General features: G+C 38.5%; 1 protein-coding gene and 1 long non-coding RNA gene across 13 annotated transcripts in view; one reads left to right on the top strand and one right to left on the bottom strand.

Annotated features, from left to right (window-relative positions):
* The window catches only part of LOC100651665 (rho GTPase-activating protein 100F), a 66,668-nt gene that overhangs the window by 14,197 nt on the left and 28,681 nt on the right, over window positions 1-23,790 (top strand). For 10 of the 11 annotated variants that reach the window (XM_048413277.1, XM_048413281.1, XM_048413279.1 and 7 more), the window contains exon 1: window positions 22,381-22,906. The exons of the other annotated variant lie outside the window; for it this stretch is intronic. In XM_048413277.1, coding sequence (XP_048269234.1) covers window positions 22,622-22,906 — 285 coding nt within the window. In that variant the 5' untranslated portion in view covers window positions 22,381-22,621. Of the gene's footprint in view, window positions 1-22,380; window positions 22,907-23,790 lie in introns of those variants that run through there. 11 annotated transcript variants of the gene reach the window in all.
* LOC125386545 lies at window positions 1,763-22,409 on the bottom strand. 2 transcript variants are annotated; one of them, XR_007226797.1, is made up of 3 exons: window positions 22,275-22,409; window positions 17,475-21,735; window positions 1,763-2,583 (listed from the first exon to the last, which is right to left on the bottom strand). It is a non-coding gene; the product is annotated as an uncharacterized LOC125386545 (long non-coding RNA). The 2 variants fall into 2 exon arrangements; XR_007226798.1 differs by having other exon boundaries at window positions 1,764-2,583; window positions 17,475-17,817; window positions 22,275-22,375.

The following is a 23,790-nucleotide window of genomic DNA, read 5'->3' as shown; positions in this document are numbered from 1 at the left end:
TGCTTTTTCAGGTTCGTTTGATAAATCAGATAGAGAAAGATTGATGGTTGTACGTGGACTTTTGTGACTGAATGTGAATGCGATAAAATAGTTGTGGGAGGATGCTAGAGGAAAAATAAGACACTAATGGCGGTGCGAATGTAGCGAGAATAGCCAAATGTCGTGGCAACGACGAATAAAACTGTCACGGGACGAAGTGGCTCGCGAACAAGTTTATTTAAATTCCACTAATGACGTCATTAAAATAATAAACGATGTCATTTAGGCGCTTCTGCTCTTCCACGATCAGAAACTCCGTAGGAAAACTTTCTCTCCCTGCATAGACGCCATTTTCTGTCGAAAACTTTCGTCAAAATTCGATTTTACTTTTTCGATGAAAAAGAAGTAATAAAAGCCAGAAATTAAAAAGTTTCGAATTATCAAATTTCATGATGTGAAATATTAAGTCCAACATTATTTTGTTGGCACGGTAATTTTTAAAAATTTGGACACAAAGTCTTTTGGCATAAATTTTATTAAATCAATTTTACTTGTAAAATATGGCAGACTTTTCAATTGTTGAAATTTGAAAGGAGAATGACGCAATAAAGTTAAGAATTTGTTAGAATTTTATTATAACTTTCTAGGGATCCCTAGGATTATTCTAGGGACAAATTTGGTTTTGATGACAAGAAGTAGATAACTGACATTGTAAAAGCCAGTTCCGGCTTGATGTATTTCCATAAGCCGGCGTGTAGATTTCCGGAAGCCGGCTTTACGTTCCTTCCGCGTATCACGCGTGTCGACAGCCTCGAATATTTTGCATGCTTCCGCGAAAACTCGACGTTGTAGTCGTTGCAGTTGGAGTGCATTACGTGTGATCGAGCACGCGATACGGATATTTCGTAAGGATGGCCGTGGCATAGCCGGTGTCTCGAAAGAAATCACGATCTTAGCGTTTACGATGTTTAGTATTATTCTTATATATTTCTAAATTTTTATAATACGAAACCTTATCATTTTTAAAACTTTTCTAATTTGAAATTTTGTTGTAATCTGTAAAAAAAAAATGCTGTAATCCGCAGTAAAATTTTTTTATAAAAAAAACTTATATAAAAAAAAACTAGTCAGTACATTTATTAAGAATTTAATAACGTCAATGACGTGTAAAATGACTTAGAAATAAGAATATAGAGCACGACGTATATTTTCGTCTGTAACAGAAACCTTCATTGACAAATCGTATATTTGGATTGCATTCCCATTGCAAAATCGGTTGTACAACCGATGTGCTACAAATTTAGATTGATCCGACTGCTTCTTGGCTAAATCATTCAGCCACGACCCGAATACAAGAATTCGTATTGCACAAAAAAAGATTTCAAGTAATATAATTATACGATATATCGTACATCTAGTTTAAATTAAATAATCAGTTGTACGCCAAAAGCTATATAAAAAATGTAGCAAGAATTTTTTCATTGAAAAAATTCGAGGGTAAACTGTTTGGCATACGCCCAGTTTTTCTTAATTCAATTTTCTCAAAAACGATTTGTCCCGAAAAAATTTTATTCTACATTTTCTCTTCAGTTTTTTATGAACTTTATTTTGGTTTTTAATTAATACGTCTATCTTCTTTTATATCAGAAATATTTAGAGATATATGAAGAAATAGCGAAGAATAGTATTTTTAGGTTCCATGGTGGTGGAAATTTGAAAAACATCATTGAATACGTGTCAAAAACAATTACCACTTTTCGCCTATCCAGAACGCTGGCTTATTATGGCTCGTTCATCTACTATCGACATCAATAGCGCCGCTATCGATCTGGGACACGCGATGAGTAACAAATTTCTACGTAGCTCGTGTTTAATGAACACGTCGTCCTTTCAGCGCATAATGGTTTTTTAATAGTTGCTTGCGTTAATTGGTCGATATTCGGGGATAATTGGCCCATTGAATATTTTAAAAGCTTTTGACCTGTTCCTTTTGATGAATACGGTACAATTGATTCCTATATTTTTCTTTAAGCCTTAAAAAGATACTGACACATATATACAGGGTGAAAAATATACTAAATCCATTCCAATTATTTTATATATAATGAAAATAAAATAACATTTTTAGTGAAACATAGCTGTGATAAAATTTGAATGATTTTGAGGTGGGCACATAATTTGATATGATTAATTTCACGTTAATGGATGCTTAGAAAGTGTGTGAAATTTAAATTTGTTTTTAGAAAGGTTTTAAAGATGTTAAGAGAAGCTTCAAAAAATGATATTTTCCCTTTTTTCGTCTTAGGTTACTTAACGGAAGAAACGGTGAAGCGAAGAACGTGGAACTGTTAAAAATATCGTACGTAGAATTGTGGTTTAGCCTTCACGACAATGTACTTCGCACGAATCTTCTCGTGAAACACCCGGGGCGTTCGATTCGAGCTACCTTACTTCCAGGAAGATTTAAATATTAGATTGCCATTCCGGGAAAGAAGTACCACTGCTTTACATTGCAATCCGGCGATTTTCTTCGCTACAATGAAGCTTTTTCTCGTCGAGAATTCTTATTTCGTTCTAGTCCCACTTCCACGGAATTTACTCGACCTGAAATACCATAGAATATTGGATAAATATTTTATTTCATAACGCTAAAAAATTCTTCGTGTGTAGATAAAATATATGAACAGAAGAAATTCAAAGAAAGAAGAAAATTTCTATCAAATAGAGAAATTAATTCGAAGTTATATTTCAGATAAATTCATTGCTTATTTATTGATTTCATTAATATATGCTTTCCAAAATTTCTAATTTCGAAAGAAAGCGAAAAGTATACAATGTTTAATATGAATCTTATCAGGCGCCATCTTGTCTATCAATACTCTTTGAGGTTATGTCACATACTGTATTTTCCAAACATTAAGATTAATAGATACCGTAAAATCCTTAAAGGATGGAAAAATGCTAAAATTTAAAAAGAACGCGTCCAATTAATTTCCATGCCTGATACGTAATTTCAAAAGTTTCCAAAAAGAAAATTGTAACTCTGAACGCGTATATTTCCGAGTAAAGTTCATCACCAGGGACAAGAAGACCTGGTGGTTAGGCAGTCGCATTCCAAGACAATGGGGAGAGTCTTTTTCAAAGGGAATGGTAAAAGAATAGGGAGACGTTGTGAAGAGAAAGAAGGTTGGACGAGCGAGTAATATGCAGAAGGTCTCGACCATCCTTTGATTTTAATAGATCGGCCAATGAACGAGGACCCCTCCGTTATAACAGGTTAATGAATAGCCGTCCAACTTAACGCGGCTCTAATGCGAAATCAATATCTAATTATCTTTCGCTGGTCTCCGTGGCCCTTTCTGCCCTTTCCGTTCTCTCGCCGTTGTTCCCAACAATTGATGTCCCTTACCGAGCTAAAAATTATCCGGAATCATTACTGCTAACCAAACAGACGCGACTAACTTTGAACAAAATGACTTCAAGAGATGAACAAAGCGGCAAACAAATATTCATTGAAATTAATGAAGGGTGCTAATAAAATTATTGCAACAAGATATTCAATATTCAAACACTAACTCAAAGTGGGGAATTTAATTTAGGGAAGCAAATCACAAGCCTCTGGAACTCAATTAATAGGTAAATCCATATTTGCATCTCCCTGTCTCTTCCTAGCTCTCCCTGACTCTCCCTGGCTCTCCCTGGCTCTCCCTGGCTCTCCCTGGTCATTTCGCATTAATTTGGTACTTAGAATGAGGAATTTAACTTAAGGAAGCAAATCACAAGTCATAGAAATTTAGTTAATAGGTAAGATTTTGTTTTACATTTTGCTTAGAGTTCGATATAAAGAAGTAAATCACAATTCGCCAAAGCTTGATCAACTTCAGCCGTAGTTAAATCTTTCTCACTTTCCTTGTTCCTCCGTGGCTCTCCTCTTTTTCCAGCCTCTTTACTTCGCTCCTCTCATTCGGTTTGAACGACAGCATAGCCGCGACGCGACAATTGGTCCTCAATTATGAAACCTCCCTCGTCAGGGTAACGGGTGACCCGGAAAAGAAGGGTGGCGGAAGGCTGCTAAAGGACGCCTCGCACACGATCAACCACCCGGTTACTATCCTCTCGAATATGTGTGGGGTTGTGTGTACCCGATCGAATGCTTCGTGTGCATGTACTTTTCGTGTCGATGCTAAACCGATGAAGGGTCGTCGCTATCGATAGGGGACTATCCGTTTTCTAACCGGTAGCTCGAAACTATCTGGCCTTTAGCCATTATTACACACGATTCTATATGCAAAATCAATCATGTTATCGTTAAACTGCCTTCATTTTTATCGTATCCTACTAGCGAATATTAAATAGCCATTGTGTATCAGGAGAAATATTATTCGATATCAAAGATAAATGTCGAAGCGATGTTACTTTTAGATGGGTACTTTTGATACCAAATTTCAGAGATCCAAAATGAAATCAAATCCTGAAATTCACAAATGCAAACACAAATTGAAATTCTTCAAGTTGTAAACTGATACAATCGCAATGAAAGACCTAAATATAAAATAAAACGCTTCGAATGGCAATATCTTCTTAAAATCTAAACTTCTTAGAATACAGGTATCTCAAAACTGAGAAGTCTAAATTCTCAAAGCATCCAGTATATCTCAAGATATCAAATAACATTTTTTCAAATTCCAATCTTTCAAACTGCCAATATGCCTAAACCTGCAAACACTGAACACGCAAACGCCAATAATCCAAAAGCCACTTGCAGTGCCAGAAATTCTCAAAAGAAACTCGCCAAACCTCGAAAATTCCACGTTACTCAAATAAAACCGGTCTGATTCGTTTGAAGATAAAACGTGGAACGCGGAAGAGACGATCAGAGTGCGAAGACAAAGGGGGTTACGTGGACCGATAAAAGGCGTTTCGAGTGCCCCCCCCCCTCCCCCGCCTCCCCCCGGGTGATTAACCGTGGCCTTCCGAATCAGCTCTGAAAACGAGTGATTTTTAATGAGGTCGAACGTCCGTGTCGACGTCGACAAACAAGAAACTCTCATTCAACCGGCTGGTATTGTCTCCACGATTGCTACCACCGATCTATCCCCTTTTCACCCTCCCTGCCTATCTCCATTCTCCTTGCAACGCCCTCTTTAAGTTCTTGTGCCCTCAGGCTGGTTGCATCCTTCCCCAAGAGTCTTTTCCGTGAATCTTTTCATGCGTTTTCGCGGTGAGCCACGGCCACGAGGGCTCGCTGGGGGTGGCATGAAAGAAAGGGTAGGAGAATGAGGGACTGAAAAAAAGAGAGAGAAGGGATCGTAACGATCCGACTGCTCCAGTTCCGGTATGTGGAACGTGCGAGAGGGATAATTGCGGCTCGCCTGAAAATCAAAGGGACTTCCGTTTCGTCCGACATTTCCACCCTCCGACGTTTTCGCCCCATTTTTTACCCCTCCGTTCCCATTGCCCGTTCCTCGACACTAGCCGCCTTTATTGTCAGTGTTTTTTACTTGGGTTTTAGACCGTAGTAATTTTCTAGACGAAATTAGTTTTTGGTATTTGCAGTTTGAGTTTCTATTGGATTTGAGAGACGTGATTTTATCGATTGACGATCGAAATTTGCTGCGTATGAGACATGAAATCTGCAGTTGAATCTTCCTGCTTTTATTCATGATTCTTCCGGATTATTTTCTTCTTGAGTAATTTAGTTTCTTGTAAAACCATCAGATTATTTTGAATTCTTTGGCTGAATATTAGAATCGACGCATACGTAACCTCGTTTCAGACATTTGATACATATTTGGGTCTCCCTGACTCACCCTGATTATATAGCCTTAATTTTGCACTTAGAGTGAATAATTCCAGTTTAAAAAGCGAAACACATGTTACTAAGATAAAATCAGTAACTTAATCCACATTTAGAGCTCCCTGTCTCTCCCTGTCTCTCCCTGTCTCTCCCTGTCTCTCCCTGGCTCTCCGCGGCTCTCCTCGATTATTTCGCTTTAATTTTGTACTTAAAGTCAATAATTCAACTCAAGAAAGCAATACATAGACCACTAAGACTTAATGAATGGATTAACACATAATCGAATCTCCCTATCTCTCCTTGGCTCTCCCCGACTCTCCACGGTTCTTCCCGATTATTTCGTGTTAATATTGCACTTGGAGATATAACACTCCTGTAGCAACCCATTTCAGCCCATATACTCACCACTGCATCTCATATGTTGTGATGTCCGCATCCCGAAGAATGCATTTAAAAATACCAAGCCAGATATTGAAATCGTATATTGTCGAATAGAAAATGCTTGAAACGTTTCGCATATCTGTCCATAAAAGGAATTGCGATTCCACGAGACGGATTTGGCACAGGCGACTGTGAGGATTATTGTTTTTGAATAAAAATTTTTCCACAAAATCGAACGGAAAGGAAAGGACGCACTCCACGCGGCGGACGGAAAAATATCGGTGACAGCGATCGCTGAAACAATCCATGCGAGAAAGATGAGTCCCGGGTGTCCCTCTCAATTCCATGTTAACTCTCGCCTATAAATCCTGTTGGTTGTCTATGAAAAGAGACTCGGAACCGTGTGATTAATTTCTATGGTCCTCTTTCTGAAACACTCCATTGCTTGGCACACTCGGTCAAGCACACACCTATATCTGCTATAATATTTGCTAAATATGAATTAGGATTTTATTCGATGAAATATTCAAGAAAATAAATCAGTTAATGAGGAAACATTAGATTTAAAATTAGAGATATAGCAACTTGTGGAATTCATAGTCATTTTGTTTGTTTAAAAAATAAAAATAGAATCTTATGGATGGTAGAACCTGTAGTGGACAAAAGAGAAATTTAATGTAAACTAACAGTGAAGAATTCCCAAAAATAACATCTATAAATGGTGAGCTTTCTTCTTAAAAACGAGTACATAATATAAGTGAAAGATTATTGTGATGGAAAATTGTTCATGCTAATATTTACTAAATAAAGCTGCAATTTATAATTAGTACAATTTTTGCTCATTTCTCTCTCTCTATATATATATATATAAAAAAGGAGGAACTAGTTGCCTAAAAATAGAAGAATTTCAAAGCTAACTGATATATTGATTATCCCTCCATCAGAGAGTACAAAGTGAAAACGAAGAAACGAGCATGAAGTAGGGAAAATAATCCTGACTGGGGCACGAATGGACACAGAGCCACATGGATTTCTCTGCTTATTGTAAATGGGCCGCGTATATTCGGCTTTGAAGAGAACTCCGTTTCATTTCAGGCTCGTTGGTCTCCTCTCTCTCTCTCTCTCTCTCTCTCTCTCGGCTTCTCCATACATGTGTTGGCTGTTGATTCCGCTGGAATGCTGTGTGTCCGATATCTTTGATATGCATCGCGAAAAAAATGCTATGGGTCAATCGTGCGATGTGCATGTTAAATGAAGAAATAAGTGAAAAAGGTATCTGCAAAATCCGGGGGATTTTTAGCTTTGATACAGCAGACACAGAGTTTAACAGACGTGAACTCTATCGTGGATTCTTTTTCTCTTTTCCTTTCATTCTTACTAAATGTTACATTTTCTTGCTTGTTATTGAGTCACTCTGTAATTCCTTGATCCTCAATTGATACTGTATGACGATTAGCTACATTTGTTTATGTTATGCTTCTTTGGAGGATTTCAATCATTAATTTTTATCCAGAAAGGTTTAGCAACTTTGAATTTTTCTTCTTAAAATATGTTTCCAATGTCTGATCTTCGTATTGGTAATTTGTGAAATATAATCTCTTGATACATAAGTATATTTGTTTCTTTATAAAATGCTGTTAGTTCAAATCCAATTGTGGAAGAAATAGAAAATTCTCAGAAGTAAAATACACTTGTCAAAATCTTCTAATCTATGTATACACTAATTTAGTTTGATTCTGTGGTTCTATAAAATTGGTGGTGAAGTGCAATCTACACTATAATCAAATAAAATGTAAAAAATGAATATAATAATCAATGACAAATTCTGGTTTAAATCTAATTTAGGAATAATAAAATATTTTGTGACGCTCTCTTGTCTAATTACTGTAATTATCCAATTACTGTACCTGTTAGCTTAGTTTAAGTTTGTGGTCCTGTAAAATTGATGATAAAGTGTAATGTAAACTTAGCTACAGTTAGTATGGATTTATATGTACAATTAATGACAGAATCTGATTTACATGTAATTTTAAAAGTAATAAAATTCTTTCATACATTGTTTATTGTAAGTAACTTGGTTTATGTTTATAATTGCATAGTTGCAAACTCAAGGAGTTAATTGGCGAGTGTTCTCAAGAATATGGTGAAAATCAAGACAATTAGGGTGATTGCCCGGGAATAAACCACGTCAACGTGCATACGACTAAATTTATTCCGGTTGATTCGGGAAGATAATGTAATTACGGGAGACGTCGGCGAACGTTCAAATTATCTCCAATGTGCAGCGTCGAATTGAACATATGCGCTGCGGTTGCGAACGATAATGTCCAATAATTTAGGCCACGGTCTATGACAGATTTTGCAACCACAGTGTCACCGAAAAATTATCTTAAAATTACTCTGACTAACAAATTACATTCCATATCTCTTTAAAAGTAACAACTTTTCACATTAAGGAATTTCCCGGGTTTTACAAAATTAGGTTTAAATCTGATTTTGCAAAATCACACATTCTTATAACAATCAACAAATTTTGACAAAATACTAAATTTTATATCGCTTCCAGGACTAGGACCAAATGAAATTTTACAAAACCATGAATCCCTATCAAACGTATTAATTGTAACAATTTGGAAAACCATAAGGAAGCTCCAGTTATTCTGAAAATGTTCCATTACCTCGAAAAATCTAATCACAAATAAATTTCAACAGATTTTAGTTTCCGTTCTTCGTTCTGCAATTTTATAGCCAAAAATTGGCTCCCCTCGATTTTTAGTTTGATCTTTCAGAGAGAAAGGAGTAATGCACGATCCGTAGCGAAGACAATAAGATCAACGGGATGAACGTTACCCGTTTTTGATCTTGAACTTTTCAAAGGGTTTGCCACACGTTTGACATTTAGCGGAGGCACTCGGTTATCTACTTTAGAAACCGGCGATCGATCCTCGACATCATTCTATAACCTTTGACCGAGATGCTTCGACAGATTGAATTACTCACGTTCGTCCAATTACACCCAATTTCATGAACTTGCTACGTATCTCCATTATTCCTCCTATCTGATCAATCAGGATGTTTGACCTAAAGGCTAGAGTCAGGCGATTCCTTGAGAATATTTCGTATAAACGTCGCTGCGATTATTACTATTTTTTATTTTCACTGTCTGTCAGTACTTTTATTAATGTCAACATTAATTACCGTTTTATGTTGGTAGAATTTCTGTGAAAATGCGCAAAATCGAGAGCATGTTGTGTATAAATGTTTGTAACAAATTTGGAAAACGAGAGAAGATGTTTCTTGAAGAGGAAGATTTAAAGAGGATTATCGAAGAATTTCTTATTTCTTATCTTCTAGTCGTTCACGATGCTGAAATTTTCGTTAAAATGCTCTCATTGAATGGATATTTCGACTGAAACTTTGCAATAAATTTAGTTCAAACGAAAGAAGATTCGAGGGATCGTGGGAGGATTGTTAATTTTTTCAGCTTTCGGTTCTCACATCGACGACATTTAGCCATATTTTGGCTAAAACTGTGCAACACGTTCAGAAGACACGGGAAGTTATAGTTAAAGGTTGCACGATGAAATTTTAAATATTGGAAAATATTTTATTTTCCACGGTATTGGACTGTACGTGGAAATACCATATCACGATTCGTGTGAAATCACTGTAATAAATCTGAGAGGCAATCTTACCCAAGGTGAAATTTTATTGGTGAATTCCATTGGAAAATGTGCTTATTAAAAAATTCCACCGTGTATAATCTGGCTGCAAAGCGGAAGAATATTGGAAAGCATTCCAAAGTTTAATGAGACTTCCATCTAAACTCTTACCTTTCGTGAATCATTAATTTATGTATATATATCCATTACAAGAAATAAATAATGGTACTTGTGATAGTGAAGAGAATGGTAACTTTATCAAACACAACTGTCACCTGCTATAAAATACAATACATTTGTGAAACATTAAGTAAGCTCGAGCTTTTGAATAAATTCATTATGAAGTTTTAAACAAATTTAAATTAATAATTATAATGGCTTTCAAAGTACCTTGTTCTTCTTACGTTTACGACAGAAATAAAAATTTCATAATAATTGAAAATCATCCGTTTAACTAGAAAATACACTTAGCATTTATATTTACCATACACCTTCTTATCTGGTTATTTATGGCAGACAAATGAGTGCAAGTGGAAGCACGATCGTCAAACGGATCTTAAGGAAGGCGACAAATCCCAGATAAGACAGTTACACGTAGAGGATTAAATTGAAAAACCATTTGAAATGACGTCGAAGAGACACGGGGAACCGATAGAGCACCTAATTGCCGCAGAAAATTCCATGCTTAATCCTCGGTCGACCCCTAGAACGACGCTAGTTTTCTCCTACATACACACAGGTACACACGTACACCTGCCTAGCCAGTCCTTTCACGCAAGTTATTGGAAAAGTTGGAGCACGGGGGTTCCTATTGGAGGGCGGACACTGTGCGCATTTTTATGCGGGACGGTGCAACAACCTTTGTGAACGAAAAGCCCTGGAAATATCATTATGCCGCTGTGAATTCGCTGGAATGTTTGCACGTCTCTCCCACCTCGTCATCCTCGCCATTATATTTTACAAACTTTTATATTGGATGAGCAGCTTGTTCGTTTGTTAGTTTCTTTATTGAAGATACGGTTATTAATGTTACTCTATTCTGACGATCGGATTATTCCAGTGAAATTTGTAAAAGATCGAAGGACGGAAGATACTTTTATAATCTGACGGGACAGAGCCAAAGGGAAATTACGATAACTGGGAGGTAGAAGATATATCAGTAACATCGATAAGGACATCGTCAGTTAAGGGTCATTTGGAATACACTTCGGACCTGGATTCTCCAATTATTCGACGAAATCAAATGAAAAAGAAAAAAATATGGTGCGAAGTGTCGAGAGAGCGCACTCTCGCCGGACAATTAATTTTCGAAGTGTCTGTCTCGCCGACGGAAGTTGGACAATTTGCGAGGCGGTGATTTTCGGAAACAGCCGCGGAACAAACGAACGAGTGCACTCGTAGTTGCCGAAAGCGACACTCGCGCGTAGAGCACGCGTAACAACGGACAAACGACCTGCACAACTTTTGGCTTCCGCGTCCACGTAAATCAATTCTCGCCTAATCTCTACGGATAACTGTAAACAACTTCGTAGACAGGTTTGTTAAATCTCTACTACGTGACGATGCTATACGTGGTCTCTGTTTAACAGTAGAAAAATCCTTCTGCATAAGAGCACCGGAGAAAGAGAAAATCTGTCTGCTTAAACGACTACGAGTTGTCGCTTCAAAATAAAAAAAAATAATAAAAATTACCAACGCTGGAAAAGTACAGGAAAATTGTACAGGAGGACAACTATGATGCGATGTAATCTGAGATTAACACTTTACCGACCACTAGCTTTGACTCTCCAATACTATTCTTTTCGTTCATTGGTAGCATGTGGCAGCTTACAAAGCAACGCAACTGACGCAACTGAGCAAGGTACCTTGGTACTAAATAACAAATTACTGCTCAAATAATGAGAAAGATTGTCGGCGACAAAAAACCGATTAATCGGCTATCTGTCGGTAAAGTGTTAAGAAACAATAGTGGATATGAAACACGCGTTAACTTGCGTGTGGTTCTTCTTCTTGCAGTGATACCAACAATGGAATCACGAATAGGATATAAATAATGGGTATGTGTGGCTACATGAAACCTGGAAACTGGCAAGATTTTCTCGAGCGTAGCAAATCGAGGAGAGACGGAGATATTCCTGTATTTTTCTTCGATAGGATTATAGGCGTAGCTTGTGCACGGACGAGCAGGATTACCCAATAAGCGGCTCTTTCTTTTCCCATGGCCGATTCCGGGGCCGATATCTTCCGAGTGACCGACTCCGCTACGGAGTCGAAAGTTCTCTTCAGGCTTGTCCAAAGCCCACTTCAGAATGTTCCTTTTATCGGAATCGCATTCTAGGAGACTCTTTTTGAGTGTTAGAGACATCTTTGGTATATGGATTGGACAACGCTAGTTCTCCTTTCGAGGAAGAGCCTTTTTTGCGAATTGTTGGAAATAGAACGAAGGTGATTATCGTATTTCTTTAGAAATATTGTTCCGATACGCGTTGGATTTTGGAAAATTTAATAAAATAACAAATTTTTCATTCGCTTTCCCTTCATTTGTTATTCCAATTATCATGTTCAGCTTGGTCTCTGTTTTCGATTCCTATTCAAAAGATCATAACCTTTTGCTTCATCCTAATAAGAAGATGACAAGAACTGAGAAATCTCGAATGACTTGGTGTTCTCTTCCTATCTGTGCATTCCATATTTTAGGTTGATGGTGAAACAGCGGCAAACAGGTTTGAGTGCATAGCCCCCTGTTTTCGAGAAATTAATAAATTCTTTCTATATCTGACTTCATAAATTCTTTTAAATTGATATTATGTCTTTTTTAATATTAAATTTTTGCAATTTACTTCGCTAAACTTACTTTTATCTATTACAGTACTTCTGCATATTCTTACAATTTTGCGTGTGGAAACTGTAACGGAAACATATGAAACGATAAATTGCTGTTCTTGCCATATCCTTGTAGATGAAAGATATTTAGATCGGTCAATGTCCCGTCACTCGAGCCTTCAACTTCAAATCCCGCAACACCACTATGGCTATTATGATTTATGAAACTAATAATTAATAGTTTCCACCTAAGGAATCTTCAGCGAGAAGTTCATCTACTGCTCAATTTCAAAATCGCTCGTTTATGCTAGTAATAATTAGTTAGCTGGTTCCAAAGAATTTCTCGAAAGTTGCCAGTCGACTTGCAGGAAGAACGCATCCTCGAAGTGGTAGACAAATTCTGAAAAGTTTGGTCAGCGATTCACTGCTGAAGTCGAAGGTTACAATCCGCGATGACGATGTCAGACTGACGTTATTAATTTATGGAAATGCTCCTCTTTCGCCAGTTCGAGAAGGTTACCAGCAATTTACGTTGTTAATTGCGAAAGTTTGACGGCTCCGTGGCTTGTACCCTGGTTATTAATGTCGCCTACTCTCTACGCACTCTGGTAACGCATGCCTCGTATAATACTTCTTTTTCTTCGAGGTCAGACATACTGCAGCTCAGAAATCGTGCAAATGACTTTTCATTGTATGCGAATGTAAAAAAGTTTGCCAGCCAAATTTCTTTCTTTTTGGAAAAGAAGCATGACGCATATGCTGCGTCATTAGGAAGACCGTATTCGTTTAGAGTTTCATATCTGGAACGATGATCGGTGAATACACAATATTTTTCTCGATCATTTATGCTATTTTTAATGTTTCCTGACATTTTGCACGGAAATAAGTCACTTTTCATAATAAAAATGCTATGTCAAATATGTCGCAACGCCAGATTTAAAAGTATTGAACGATCAATTTGGGGCAAATCATTATGAACTTTCAAAATTTAGTAGAAATAGTGCAAAATAAATTAATTAAGATATTGCATTTTTCTCTTAGCAAAAATTGACGTCTAGTCACATGTTCTGCTGCTGAAATAATGCAATTCCCAGACAATGAATTCCTGTGATTTTCGTATTGTAGAAGCATTTGATCTATATCGAAGGAATATCAATTGGAACAGGCATGTTCAAGGGATTAATTCTGGTGTTGCATCCCTGACATCGTGTGAGAGTGGTTGGAATCGATATTAAATTCCCAAAAGCATTTTATGAATTCAATAAAAGTGACCTAGTTGAAGAGGAACTGTACGATGCTTGGTGAAAGTGGAACAAGATAAATAGAATGGTATGTGTGTGTGTGTGTGTGTGTGTGTGTGTGTGTGTGTGTGTGTGTATATTGTAATGGTGGAAGAGGAATTGCCGAAAATTTTATTGCATTCGTCCTTCGCTGAAAGATTCCACTTAAACCGGTAACCGTATATAGAAGTTTTATAAAACTTCATTGAAACATAACCTCTTCAAAGAAAGCAATCTCCCAGTTTATTAAAATCTGAGGACCATTAAGTAATACAAACCTCAAACGCTTCTTTTATTTCATAAATTTGATTGGTTGTAAAGAATTATGGTGACTCCTCTACCCATTTCCCACATCCCAGCTCACATTACCTTTACAATTGAGATTCCTATTTTTAAGAATCATATAGACTGTAGGTTCTAAAGACCGGTAAGATCCTAACCTATACACCATGATTCAACATATCTAGAAACGTAAATATATGCGACGTCTATTTGCTTTGAAGAAATGTACTACTAAAAGAAAAATCTTTTAACGAAGAAACTGAATAATTTACGATCGGGGTTATTAATATTATCGTTAGAATCTCCAAAAACCGGCATCTAACATTAAAATTTTAAATAAGACTAAAAAAAAAAACTAGGACCTAATAAGAGTCTGTAACCACTCTAAGCACAAATTATCCGGCAGTAAATAGTACCAAGTTATCCAGTAGCTTAAAAAAGGTGGAAGAATCGCGATGAATCCGTTAAAGGGAAAAAATTGGACACGCAGCTTTGTTGCAATCAACGGCTCGCTTAGAAGCCGTATTAACTTGGTAAAAAGCTAGTACATTGGCGCAATATATGTCACGTATTGTACGTACTTGGCTGCGTACATACGGGCTACAGGCGCCCCCCTGTACTTAGCTGCGTACGTACTTCTCACCGTACTCCCGTATGTACATAGACCGGGTAGACATATAGTGAGTGCACACTGGCGTGCATCGACCTCCAGAGGGGGATAGCGCGCGCACACAGAGACCCAGTGTAGAAATGTGGTCAAACACCCGGACAGAGAGGGTTCGAGACCGAGTGAAAAAGAAGAGTGTGGCTCCACCCACACACCTTCGTTCAGGCGCGTGCGCGTTTATGTGCGCGCGTATGTGTAGAGGCAGAGAGAGAGAGAGAGAGAGAGAGTGCACAGTAGATGAATTCAGTTCAGTTCGAGCTACTTCAGGATCGTGAGACGCAGGCGCGTTGACCGAGCATCGTATTGCAGGATTCATCCCTCTCCTCGTACAGACTGCCCTTTGTTTCTGAATTTTTCCTGTGGCTCTGTCTGTCTCTTCTTCTTCTTACCCTCCTTCCCCGTCTTTCGATTGTCTAGTTTCTTCTTTAACTTCTTTTCCTATATATAAGGTGTTACGAAAATATGTAGCTGACTAAATTTTGATGTAGGGTCAAACACTTTTGTAGGTATTTCGAGCACATTTGTAATAGCAGAAGAAGGTTTTGTAGATAGTTATAGGTTAGGAAGATTCTGTTCCGGAAGGTATAGAAATAGTATCGTTATGTTGGATATTCGTGAAATTGGATCCCTTTTTCTTATCCCCTGTTGTTGGACTATCTAATTTCTTCTGTAGTCTTTTTTTGTCTATATAGGATGTTAAATGATACGTAGGTGATCAAATATTGTATCCTTATATATTTCTAAGATTCTTTTGTTCACCACCAAGAAAGAGCAAAATGTGAACCTAATGCTAATCTACTCCAAACTAAAGATTAGCCACCCATGTGTCTTGCTTTAGATGGCATCCAGCATACGTTCTTCTGATTATTCTGCACATCACATTGAGCGCATGTAAACCTTTCCCTACATGTAGGATTATTCCTTGTTTCTTCTTTGAACCCCGACTTTGTTTCTTCTTATTTCTTCATTGTTTTATCTGGATTCCATTTTTCCGTTTCCAATTCTTTGTCCCTGCCGTGTTTGCCTATCCTCTTTTATCTCTTTTGTCTTTCTTCAAAGTACACATCAATAATTTTTGTACCATCCGCCCTTTCTCTATATACTTCGCGTCCCTTTTTGAGTATACTTCAGTTGTTCTTGCCCAGTCTGGCCTAACATTCGGTATTCTTCTTTCCCAAGAATGCTCTCGCCTGCCACTCCTCCTTATATGCCATTCTTTAACCCATTAAGAATACAGATCGCGTTAATACAAAATGTTATCCTTATTTTTTCATTAGACAAATTGTTTCATTGAATTCTATTGTTTCATCATTGAGATTATGGAAGATGATTTCAAAAATATTTTTAATATCTTTCTTCGCTATATTTTCGTCTATCTATATCCTATAATTCCATATACAAAAGTCAAGATATTTATACCACGGTAATCACCTAGATTCTCAAATCATGGAAACATCTTTCATACCTCCAATTTATCTAGTATTCTATAAAACACATATATATTTTATCTCCTTTTTCCAATAACGTAGCATTTACACATTATTCCACAAGTCCTTAATGGGTTAAGCTTCCACAGTTTGCTCTCTTGCAAAGCATACTTCATTTATCCTTACTCAGTTTTCTCCCTCGTCTTTCATCTTTTCTTCTTCCATGCAGGCTTCGAGCTCTTTTTCTTCTTTTACACATCTTTTCTCATCAACTGGCCATCCCACCACAACCTTCCCATTCCTCTCCTCCGGTGTCCTTGTCCGTCCTACTTCCCCTTTCTCCCACCACCCAGGCACCATTCTCCCCACCATAACTCCAACCTATCCCCACCACTATCACTGCATCTCCTTCCAGTGGACCACAAACGATCCTCCTTCTCGTTCCCTTTCGTCCTCGAATCTCTCCCACCGCCGTACATTTTTTCGACCCCGAACGATGCCGAACGTGCGTACGCCTGCGTACCCGCCGTTACTACTTACTACTACGTTTTACTACTGATACTTCCGGGCTACTACGCGCAGCAGCGTAGCTTTACGCTGTTCCACCTTTACGCTACCTCCCTCCCCTTACCCGCTGCACCCTTCGACCATCCTTCCACTTTTTCTATATTTTGTCGTGGTCAACCTATCTTCATACTGCACCATCGTTTTTCATCGTTTGATCTAATCGAGCAAAAAGGCCCGATTTCTTTGATTTTGGTTTTTGAAGGCTTATGTGAGTTCCTTTTTTTAGGTTAGAAATTGGATATTACTGAGGTTTGTTTGGCGTTTGAGGTTTGGTTTGTGAAATTTTTAGAGTTTCTTCATTTTTAGGTTAGAGAGTTGACCGTCACTGCTGTCCTGTGTTACAAAACCGTACTTAATATTTGAGGTTAGATTTAGGGAATACTGAAGATTGGTTCTTACATACAGAGAATAAAATATCAATTTAGAAATGATTTGTGATACCTGATGGTAAAATTATCATGATATCTTGGTTTAAAATTTCACTATATCAGTTCTATCAACGATAATTAGAAAATTTGCTTATATCAAATTTAGATTCGAGATTGATAATTTTGTATTGGGTTGAACCTCGTATTGATAACAATAGCATTAGTCAGAACAGGTACTTACGTTCATATCAAGGAGTTTTCAAGTAATTTTTGGTATCGATGTTCTGGTTTCATTTTATTCTCCATTGGGGTTGATTTGAACGAGAGAGAGCCAATGGAGCGGTGCCAAATTGAAACAGAACCGCGGTAAATCGGCCGCCTTGAATCCAGCCCAGCGGGACACGTTTCGACGTTAGACTAACCCCCTGCCCTCCTTCCACGTTTTTCGACCCTTCATCGAATCTCTTTCTCTCTCTACCCCAGAGCTGCCCACTTCTCCACACTCCGTCAGCCACGAAATAGCCACTTGAAGCTTTGAAAGTAATTCATTTAACGCTTCACGCTGCGTTAAAACTGCGCTGGCCCTGTGAACGATTAGCGAAACCGAAATGATTTATAAATCTTCTCTTTCAGCTTTTTCTCTTTTACTTTTCTCGATCATATTAAATTTATTAATGTTTTGATTATATTTGCTGAAGAATTTTTCATATTATTTTTGAATATTTTAATATGCTTTTACTAATGATATATGATACAATATTAAAGGATCTTCTTTCGAGACGAAACCTAACCTAACTTAAAGAGAGTGAATTGTAGACTACTCTTAAGCATGATTTTGTAAGTAATATTACAGTGACACTGTATTGAAAGATTTTCTTTTACGGAACTTGATCTATCCCAAATCTGAAGTAAGTGAAACATCTATTAAACTATTCTTCCATGGCACTATTTTCAATTGTTCTTTAAGGTGAATCCCCTTGATAAATCTAACCGAAACTGAACCTAATTCAGACGTAAAGTAAATGAAGAGTCCGTTAAATTCTCACATCTACTTTTGTCAGTAATATATGATACTAGTTTCAAATTTTCTTCTGTAGCGAGACCCCTTGCGAAACCTAACCTAACCTAACCTAATCCAAATGAAGAGAAATCAGTATAAGTTAGGTCGAAAAGCAGTATTAAGCTTAGTTGCTTCATGATTTGTTACATAGAATGAAGAGACGATGAAAGATTAAAAAATCAGTCGCGATCAGCGAAGCGATCCATCCAACAGGGTTCTCGATAGCGGGACCACGGTTAATCGCGTTAAAACGCTGAAACAACGGTAAAACGAGGATCCACGAGGCGGAGGCGTGGACACACAGCTCAGGACACGTAAAATCCGGCCGTTCCTGTGCAAAGGTCGTCACGCCTGCGCCAACAATTTCGTTCGAAACTCAATGAAACGCCACGCTCTAATACCAGCCACGCCGAAGAAAAAGTGCCCAACCTCCCTTCTCCACCTCCCATTCAAATTAATTCCTCGTGAAATAATTTGCCTAATACGGAGAGAATAAAAGACCTTGATGACCTGTATTTTCGTTCGAAAAGAAAAAAAAGACGTTGGTTTTTATGACGGCTGGAAAACAAGGGGAAATTTTATTTTCCAAACACGGTGCTTGTTCGGTACAAACTGAAAAAAATTAATGGCTGCCTCTAAGACAATTCACCAGGTTGTTGAACGCGATCTCATGGAAGATATAGTGATTTCTGAATGAAACTTTTGGTACAATGATTTCTAAATGAATTTTGGTATTTATTGATTCTGTTTTACGAATTTAATGACGCAAATTTCTAAATAAACTTCGGTGACTCTGATCCCATAAATATAAGAGAAGATATAGTAATTTCTGAATGAAGTATAATAGAAGTTTTATTTTCATCGTTTTATTTTAGGAAACGACGACATTTTTGTTCTGGCTGCGTCACGGGCTGCCAGGAGCAAGGATAATGAGAAAATAATTGGTTCCCAGAGTTTGTATATGGAAGAGAATTGCTTTCCAGAGTGTTCGCTCGACCTCGATTTGTATCTGACCCAAAATCCAGTTCCGCGTGATTTCGAAAACACTTTGTTGAAATATGTGAATATTCATATTTCCATACAAATAATTATCCTGAAACTCACTAGTATCTACTCGCAATCTATGGAAGAGGAATTTTTTAAAATTCCCTCATTAACATTCTATTCTTAACTTCATAGTTTAATATTCACAGATTAAAAAAAGAGCAAAGTTCGAGGTTGTAATATCCTTTATTAATACGTTTGTACCCAGTGACGCACGCATATGCGTCACGCGTATGTTCCACTGTGCGTCTGACGACGTATAGTGTCTTCTACTGTGTGTTTCAAGGCTCACGCTTATACTTTACGAATATATCCAACTGTGTGTCTGATAACAAACGAGTACTTTCCACTATGGCTCTAAAGATGTACGAGTATATTCCACCGTGCATCTATGGACCCATACGTAAGCGTTATGAGTATATTCTCTTGTATATCTAACGATAAACGAGTATTTTCTACTGTATACTCTGATAACAAATGGTTATATTTTAGTATGCATCAGTAGTCGTGCTTTCAAAATAATTTACTACTAGAAGAAAAATCTTCCAACAGGGCTTTACTTCTGCACACATCATCAATACCATAAATAAATGTATTCTCGAATTTCCTAAACCTAACCTCCAAATTCCATTCCAAAATAATTCCACAGAAAACAAAATAGATCTGTCGCAAGAAGCAAGAACCTGGGACCTTAGACGATTAACCGAGACCCTACCAATGAATGCAGAATTCGTGGAAGGGACTCGGTTGCAATCAGAGAAGCGAAACATTAACGTGAGGTCCGCTAGCGCCATTACAGGCATTCTTCCTGCAGCTTGGAAGCGCAGCCACCATTAACACCACCGTTACCACCATCAGCACCTCCGTCACGGGTAACATTACTACGTGCAGACGCGTACGAGCCATTGCACCTCCTCGCCAGAGGCAAGAGACGACGAGATTTTATAGTGGAGGGGGTTGTCGAACCCTGTAGGAGTTGCTCGATGGAGAAAGAACGAAAGAGAAGCCAGGTAGAGGGACAAGAAGCCACGTGAGAGATAAATACGTGGAGAAACAGGATGAAGACAGTGAGAATTAGGGTTGGTTAGGTGGAGAAATCGAAGATTAGAGCTGGTTGGACGAAGGAGATGGAAAATTATGAGCGGAACCAAGGTAGAAAGAGCCAAGATTCTGCACATGATAAGATGATGAAACGAAAAGAAGTTGTAGCAAAGGGTATGAATGAACATATGACAATATGTTTTTTATAAATCATCTTTTATTCCCAGCTGTTACAGAAATTAAATGAAGAAAGAACCTGACTTACAAATTTATCAACCAAATTTTTAAAAACTATAAAGATACCAGGATTACCTTAATTGTGTTCCATTTTACAGATTACCATAGCAAAGATTACTATATCAAAACCATTATATCGCTATAATAAAATTTTTCGGCTTTGGACTAAGATCCTAAAATAACGACCTGCCTAACTTGTGACATTATAAATTCCCCTAATTAAACAAGCAGATTACAAATAACACCAGAGACAAAGGATCCACGGCAACATTCAAATAATAACGTTTGTGTGTCGTTAAGTTGGCAGACAGAGAAACTAGGATTGGACCATTTCTGTGTAAAGTCAAACAGCGCTGCAACTAATCAGCAGTTGAAGGAATAAGCAACTTACAGCCAGAGAAGAGGCAGGATTTGCGGTGGGGAAAGTTGGAAAGAATAGCAATGCAGACAGAGAAAAGCGTTTATGGCTTACATAAAGGAAGAAGCACACAGGGGATCGGGAACCGTACAACCGTTCTGTGTGCGTGTCTGGTGGATAAAACGAATTGTTGGGAATGGTAGAAAGATGTCAAGAGACGCGGCGAGTTGGATGCAATTAGAGAAGAACGGGCTGCATCGCGAAATAAAAGCCGGATAAATGAATATCCTCGAAGCAGGGTAAAATGGGTCGAAGTAAAAATAATGGGAAGATCGATGACGAGGATCTGTTCTCTGAGGCGAGTATGAAAGATGGAAGAAGGAACATGGTTGTAAATCGTGAGAAATGAAGAGGAGGAGAAAGGACCAAGCACAAAGGAGTATTGATAGTTCTGGATGATGAAGAAGAGCTGATAGAGTCTAGGTTGGATCAGGCGAGCTGCAAGACGAAAGGAGATACTGGTGAGAAACAGGTTCTCAGATTAGCAGGAAATCTGCTCTGCACAAGATTCTCCAAGACTCTGTTCAATTTTGCATCACATAGTACAAGGAATTCTTTCGTAATATTATGAAAAAAAATTAGTCTTTGGTCACAATAGATACGTGTTCTCAGCAGTCGAAGATGATTAGGGTCTCTCAACGATCCCAATATGTGTTTCTTGATATCCCTCGATGACTGTTCGATAATTGTTCTCACTTTGCTCTGCAAAAAACATTATCAGCCCTTAATATATTACATTAAATCTTAATCTTCCTTAATCCCTGTCCGATTTCACAAACTCTTCAATGCACTCATCAATGGCCTTGTAATGAATCAAAAAGCAAACGAACCTAACAAAATCTCAAAGACGCCAAGTGTAACCTAACCTAAAAACCAGATACACCACATCGAAGAAACTCAACAATCAGCGACAACAAAAAAGTCACGGTAAGAAGAAGCACATCCCAATTCAAAGAAAAACCTGCACAGAAGGAGAGAGAGAGAGAGAGCATAGCAGAAATCAAACGGCACAGAGAGGTGCACAGAGCTGGCAGAACGCGTAGACGTAGCCAGAGAAACCCGGCAGCCGGTGGAGCGAGACGACTATAACGTATAGACAGAGATAAAACGAGTGGAACAAACGAGGGGCGGCAGCGTAACCGAGAATCACCGCGAGAGACAGAGTAAGTTAAGACAGGGGTGGGAGGTTTGGTCGAGGATGGTGGTGGGCTACGGTGACGTCACATCGGGTCGATACTCACCCACACTCCATTTCCCGGTGTCGTAGTGACCATGGGGGCGCAGGCGCGGCCTCGTACGCTCCTGAGCGCTCCTTCCCGCCATATTAGCCAGCATGGGGTAGGCGAGGATGTTCTCGAGGGGTGATACGGGCTGTTTCTTCTCCCGTAAGGTAATTCGCGTACCTGCGTCGCGTGTCCGGACCCCCTGGTGTCGTGTGCGGTTTCCACCATCGAACGAGAGAAACCTAATTTGGGTCTCCCTGTGTGGACTGGCCGGATAGTGTGCTAGGGTGGACCGGTAGCCCAGTTGTGTCGGAGGTCTGTAACGACCCCACTGTAGTAGACCCCACTGTGTTCGTGTAGCACGCATGGATAAACGTACTATCCCAAGAACGACGGACCTCGACACCTCGAGAAGGAGGAAAGAGGAGCAGCAGAGGGCCTGGACACCGGTTGAGACCAGGGAGAGGGGTGCTGAGGGCTGCACGACCAAGGCTGAAGAGCTCCTAGCCGCTGCCGCCGGCCTTCCTGAGGACACGTCTAACAAAAGGGGCTGCAAATCGGCCGCGCAAGTGTGGATGTCTTTATTGTCCCTCTGTGATCGGATGTGCGGCTCCGCCGCGTGGCTAGTGCTCTTCACATGCCTCCACGGGGTGCGTTTCCGGATCGCGTGATCTGCTTTGAACGAAGGGAGAGAGAGAGAGAGAGAAGATCTTACGATGTGGAACGTGTGCCGGCTACTCGCGTGCTGGATATAGACTAGATGTAGGATGCTTATAAAGAGGATAGTAAATGTGATACGCATGAAGCGAGAATACGGGTGTAGTAGTGATGGTGTTAGGGGTTTATAGGAGTATGGGTATGTAGAGCGACCAACGGTGAAACTGAGGTACAAGAAGAAGAGATTAACTTGGTTCTGATCGGTGGATGACAGCATTCATGGGAAGAGAAAATTTTAAAGCTTGTGATTAGTATCTTTATTACTCTCTGAGATTCTCATCTGAATTCCTATATGGAATGCTCTATGGGATACTGTATATCATACAATATACTTTTGGCCTAGAAGTAACATTGAGAAAATAATTTTCCTTCTTTAACAATGTCGCTCAAAGTTCTTGAATTAATGCTCTTAATATTGAATTAACAAAACTTAGGAATTAACTAAAAATCATTGTATAAATTTGTCTATGAATTCGTTAGAAATTAGATACATGACATATTGATCATATAATCACATCCTCAGCCAGATTATTCCTTAATAACAAAGTAGCAGAATAGAGATCTTTATGGAGATTTAAGTCCTATGAAAGAACAAGAGGGAGACGTTGCCATTTCTGGCTAATTCTAATTGAAGCAGCTTTTGTAACAAGCGGTTGATTCCCCAGCATTGTTTATTACTCTTAATGAGTTCTATCAGGGTACTTGTGCATACAGTTTCTTAGCATTAAACGGAACCTCTGCATACCCTGATCAGCTCAAGGTAGTTTATTGGTTTCAAGATGTGTACAATTGAGACAATTCGCTATACACTGTGAAG

The sequence above is a fragment of the Bombus terrestris genome, chromosome 16, assembly GCF_910591885.1.
Source record: "Bombus terrestris chromosome 16, iyBomTerr1.2, whole genome shotgun sequence".
In the NCBI taxonomy this organism is placed as follows: domain Eukaryota; kingdom Metazoa; phylum Arthropoda; class Insecta; order Hymenoptera; family Apidae; genus Bombus; species Bombus terrestris.
This window is presented reverse-complemented; position numbering and strand designations above follow the sequence as displayed.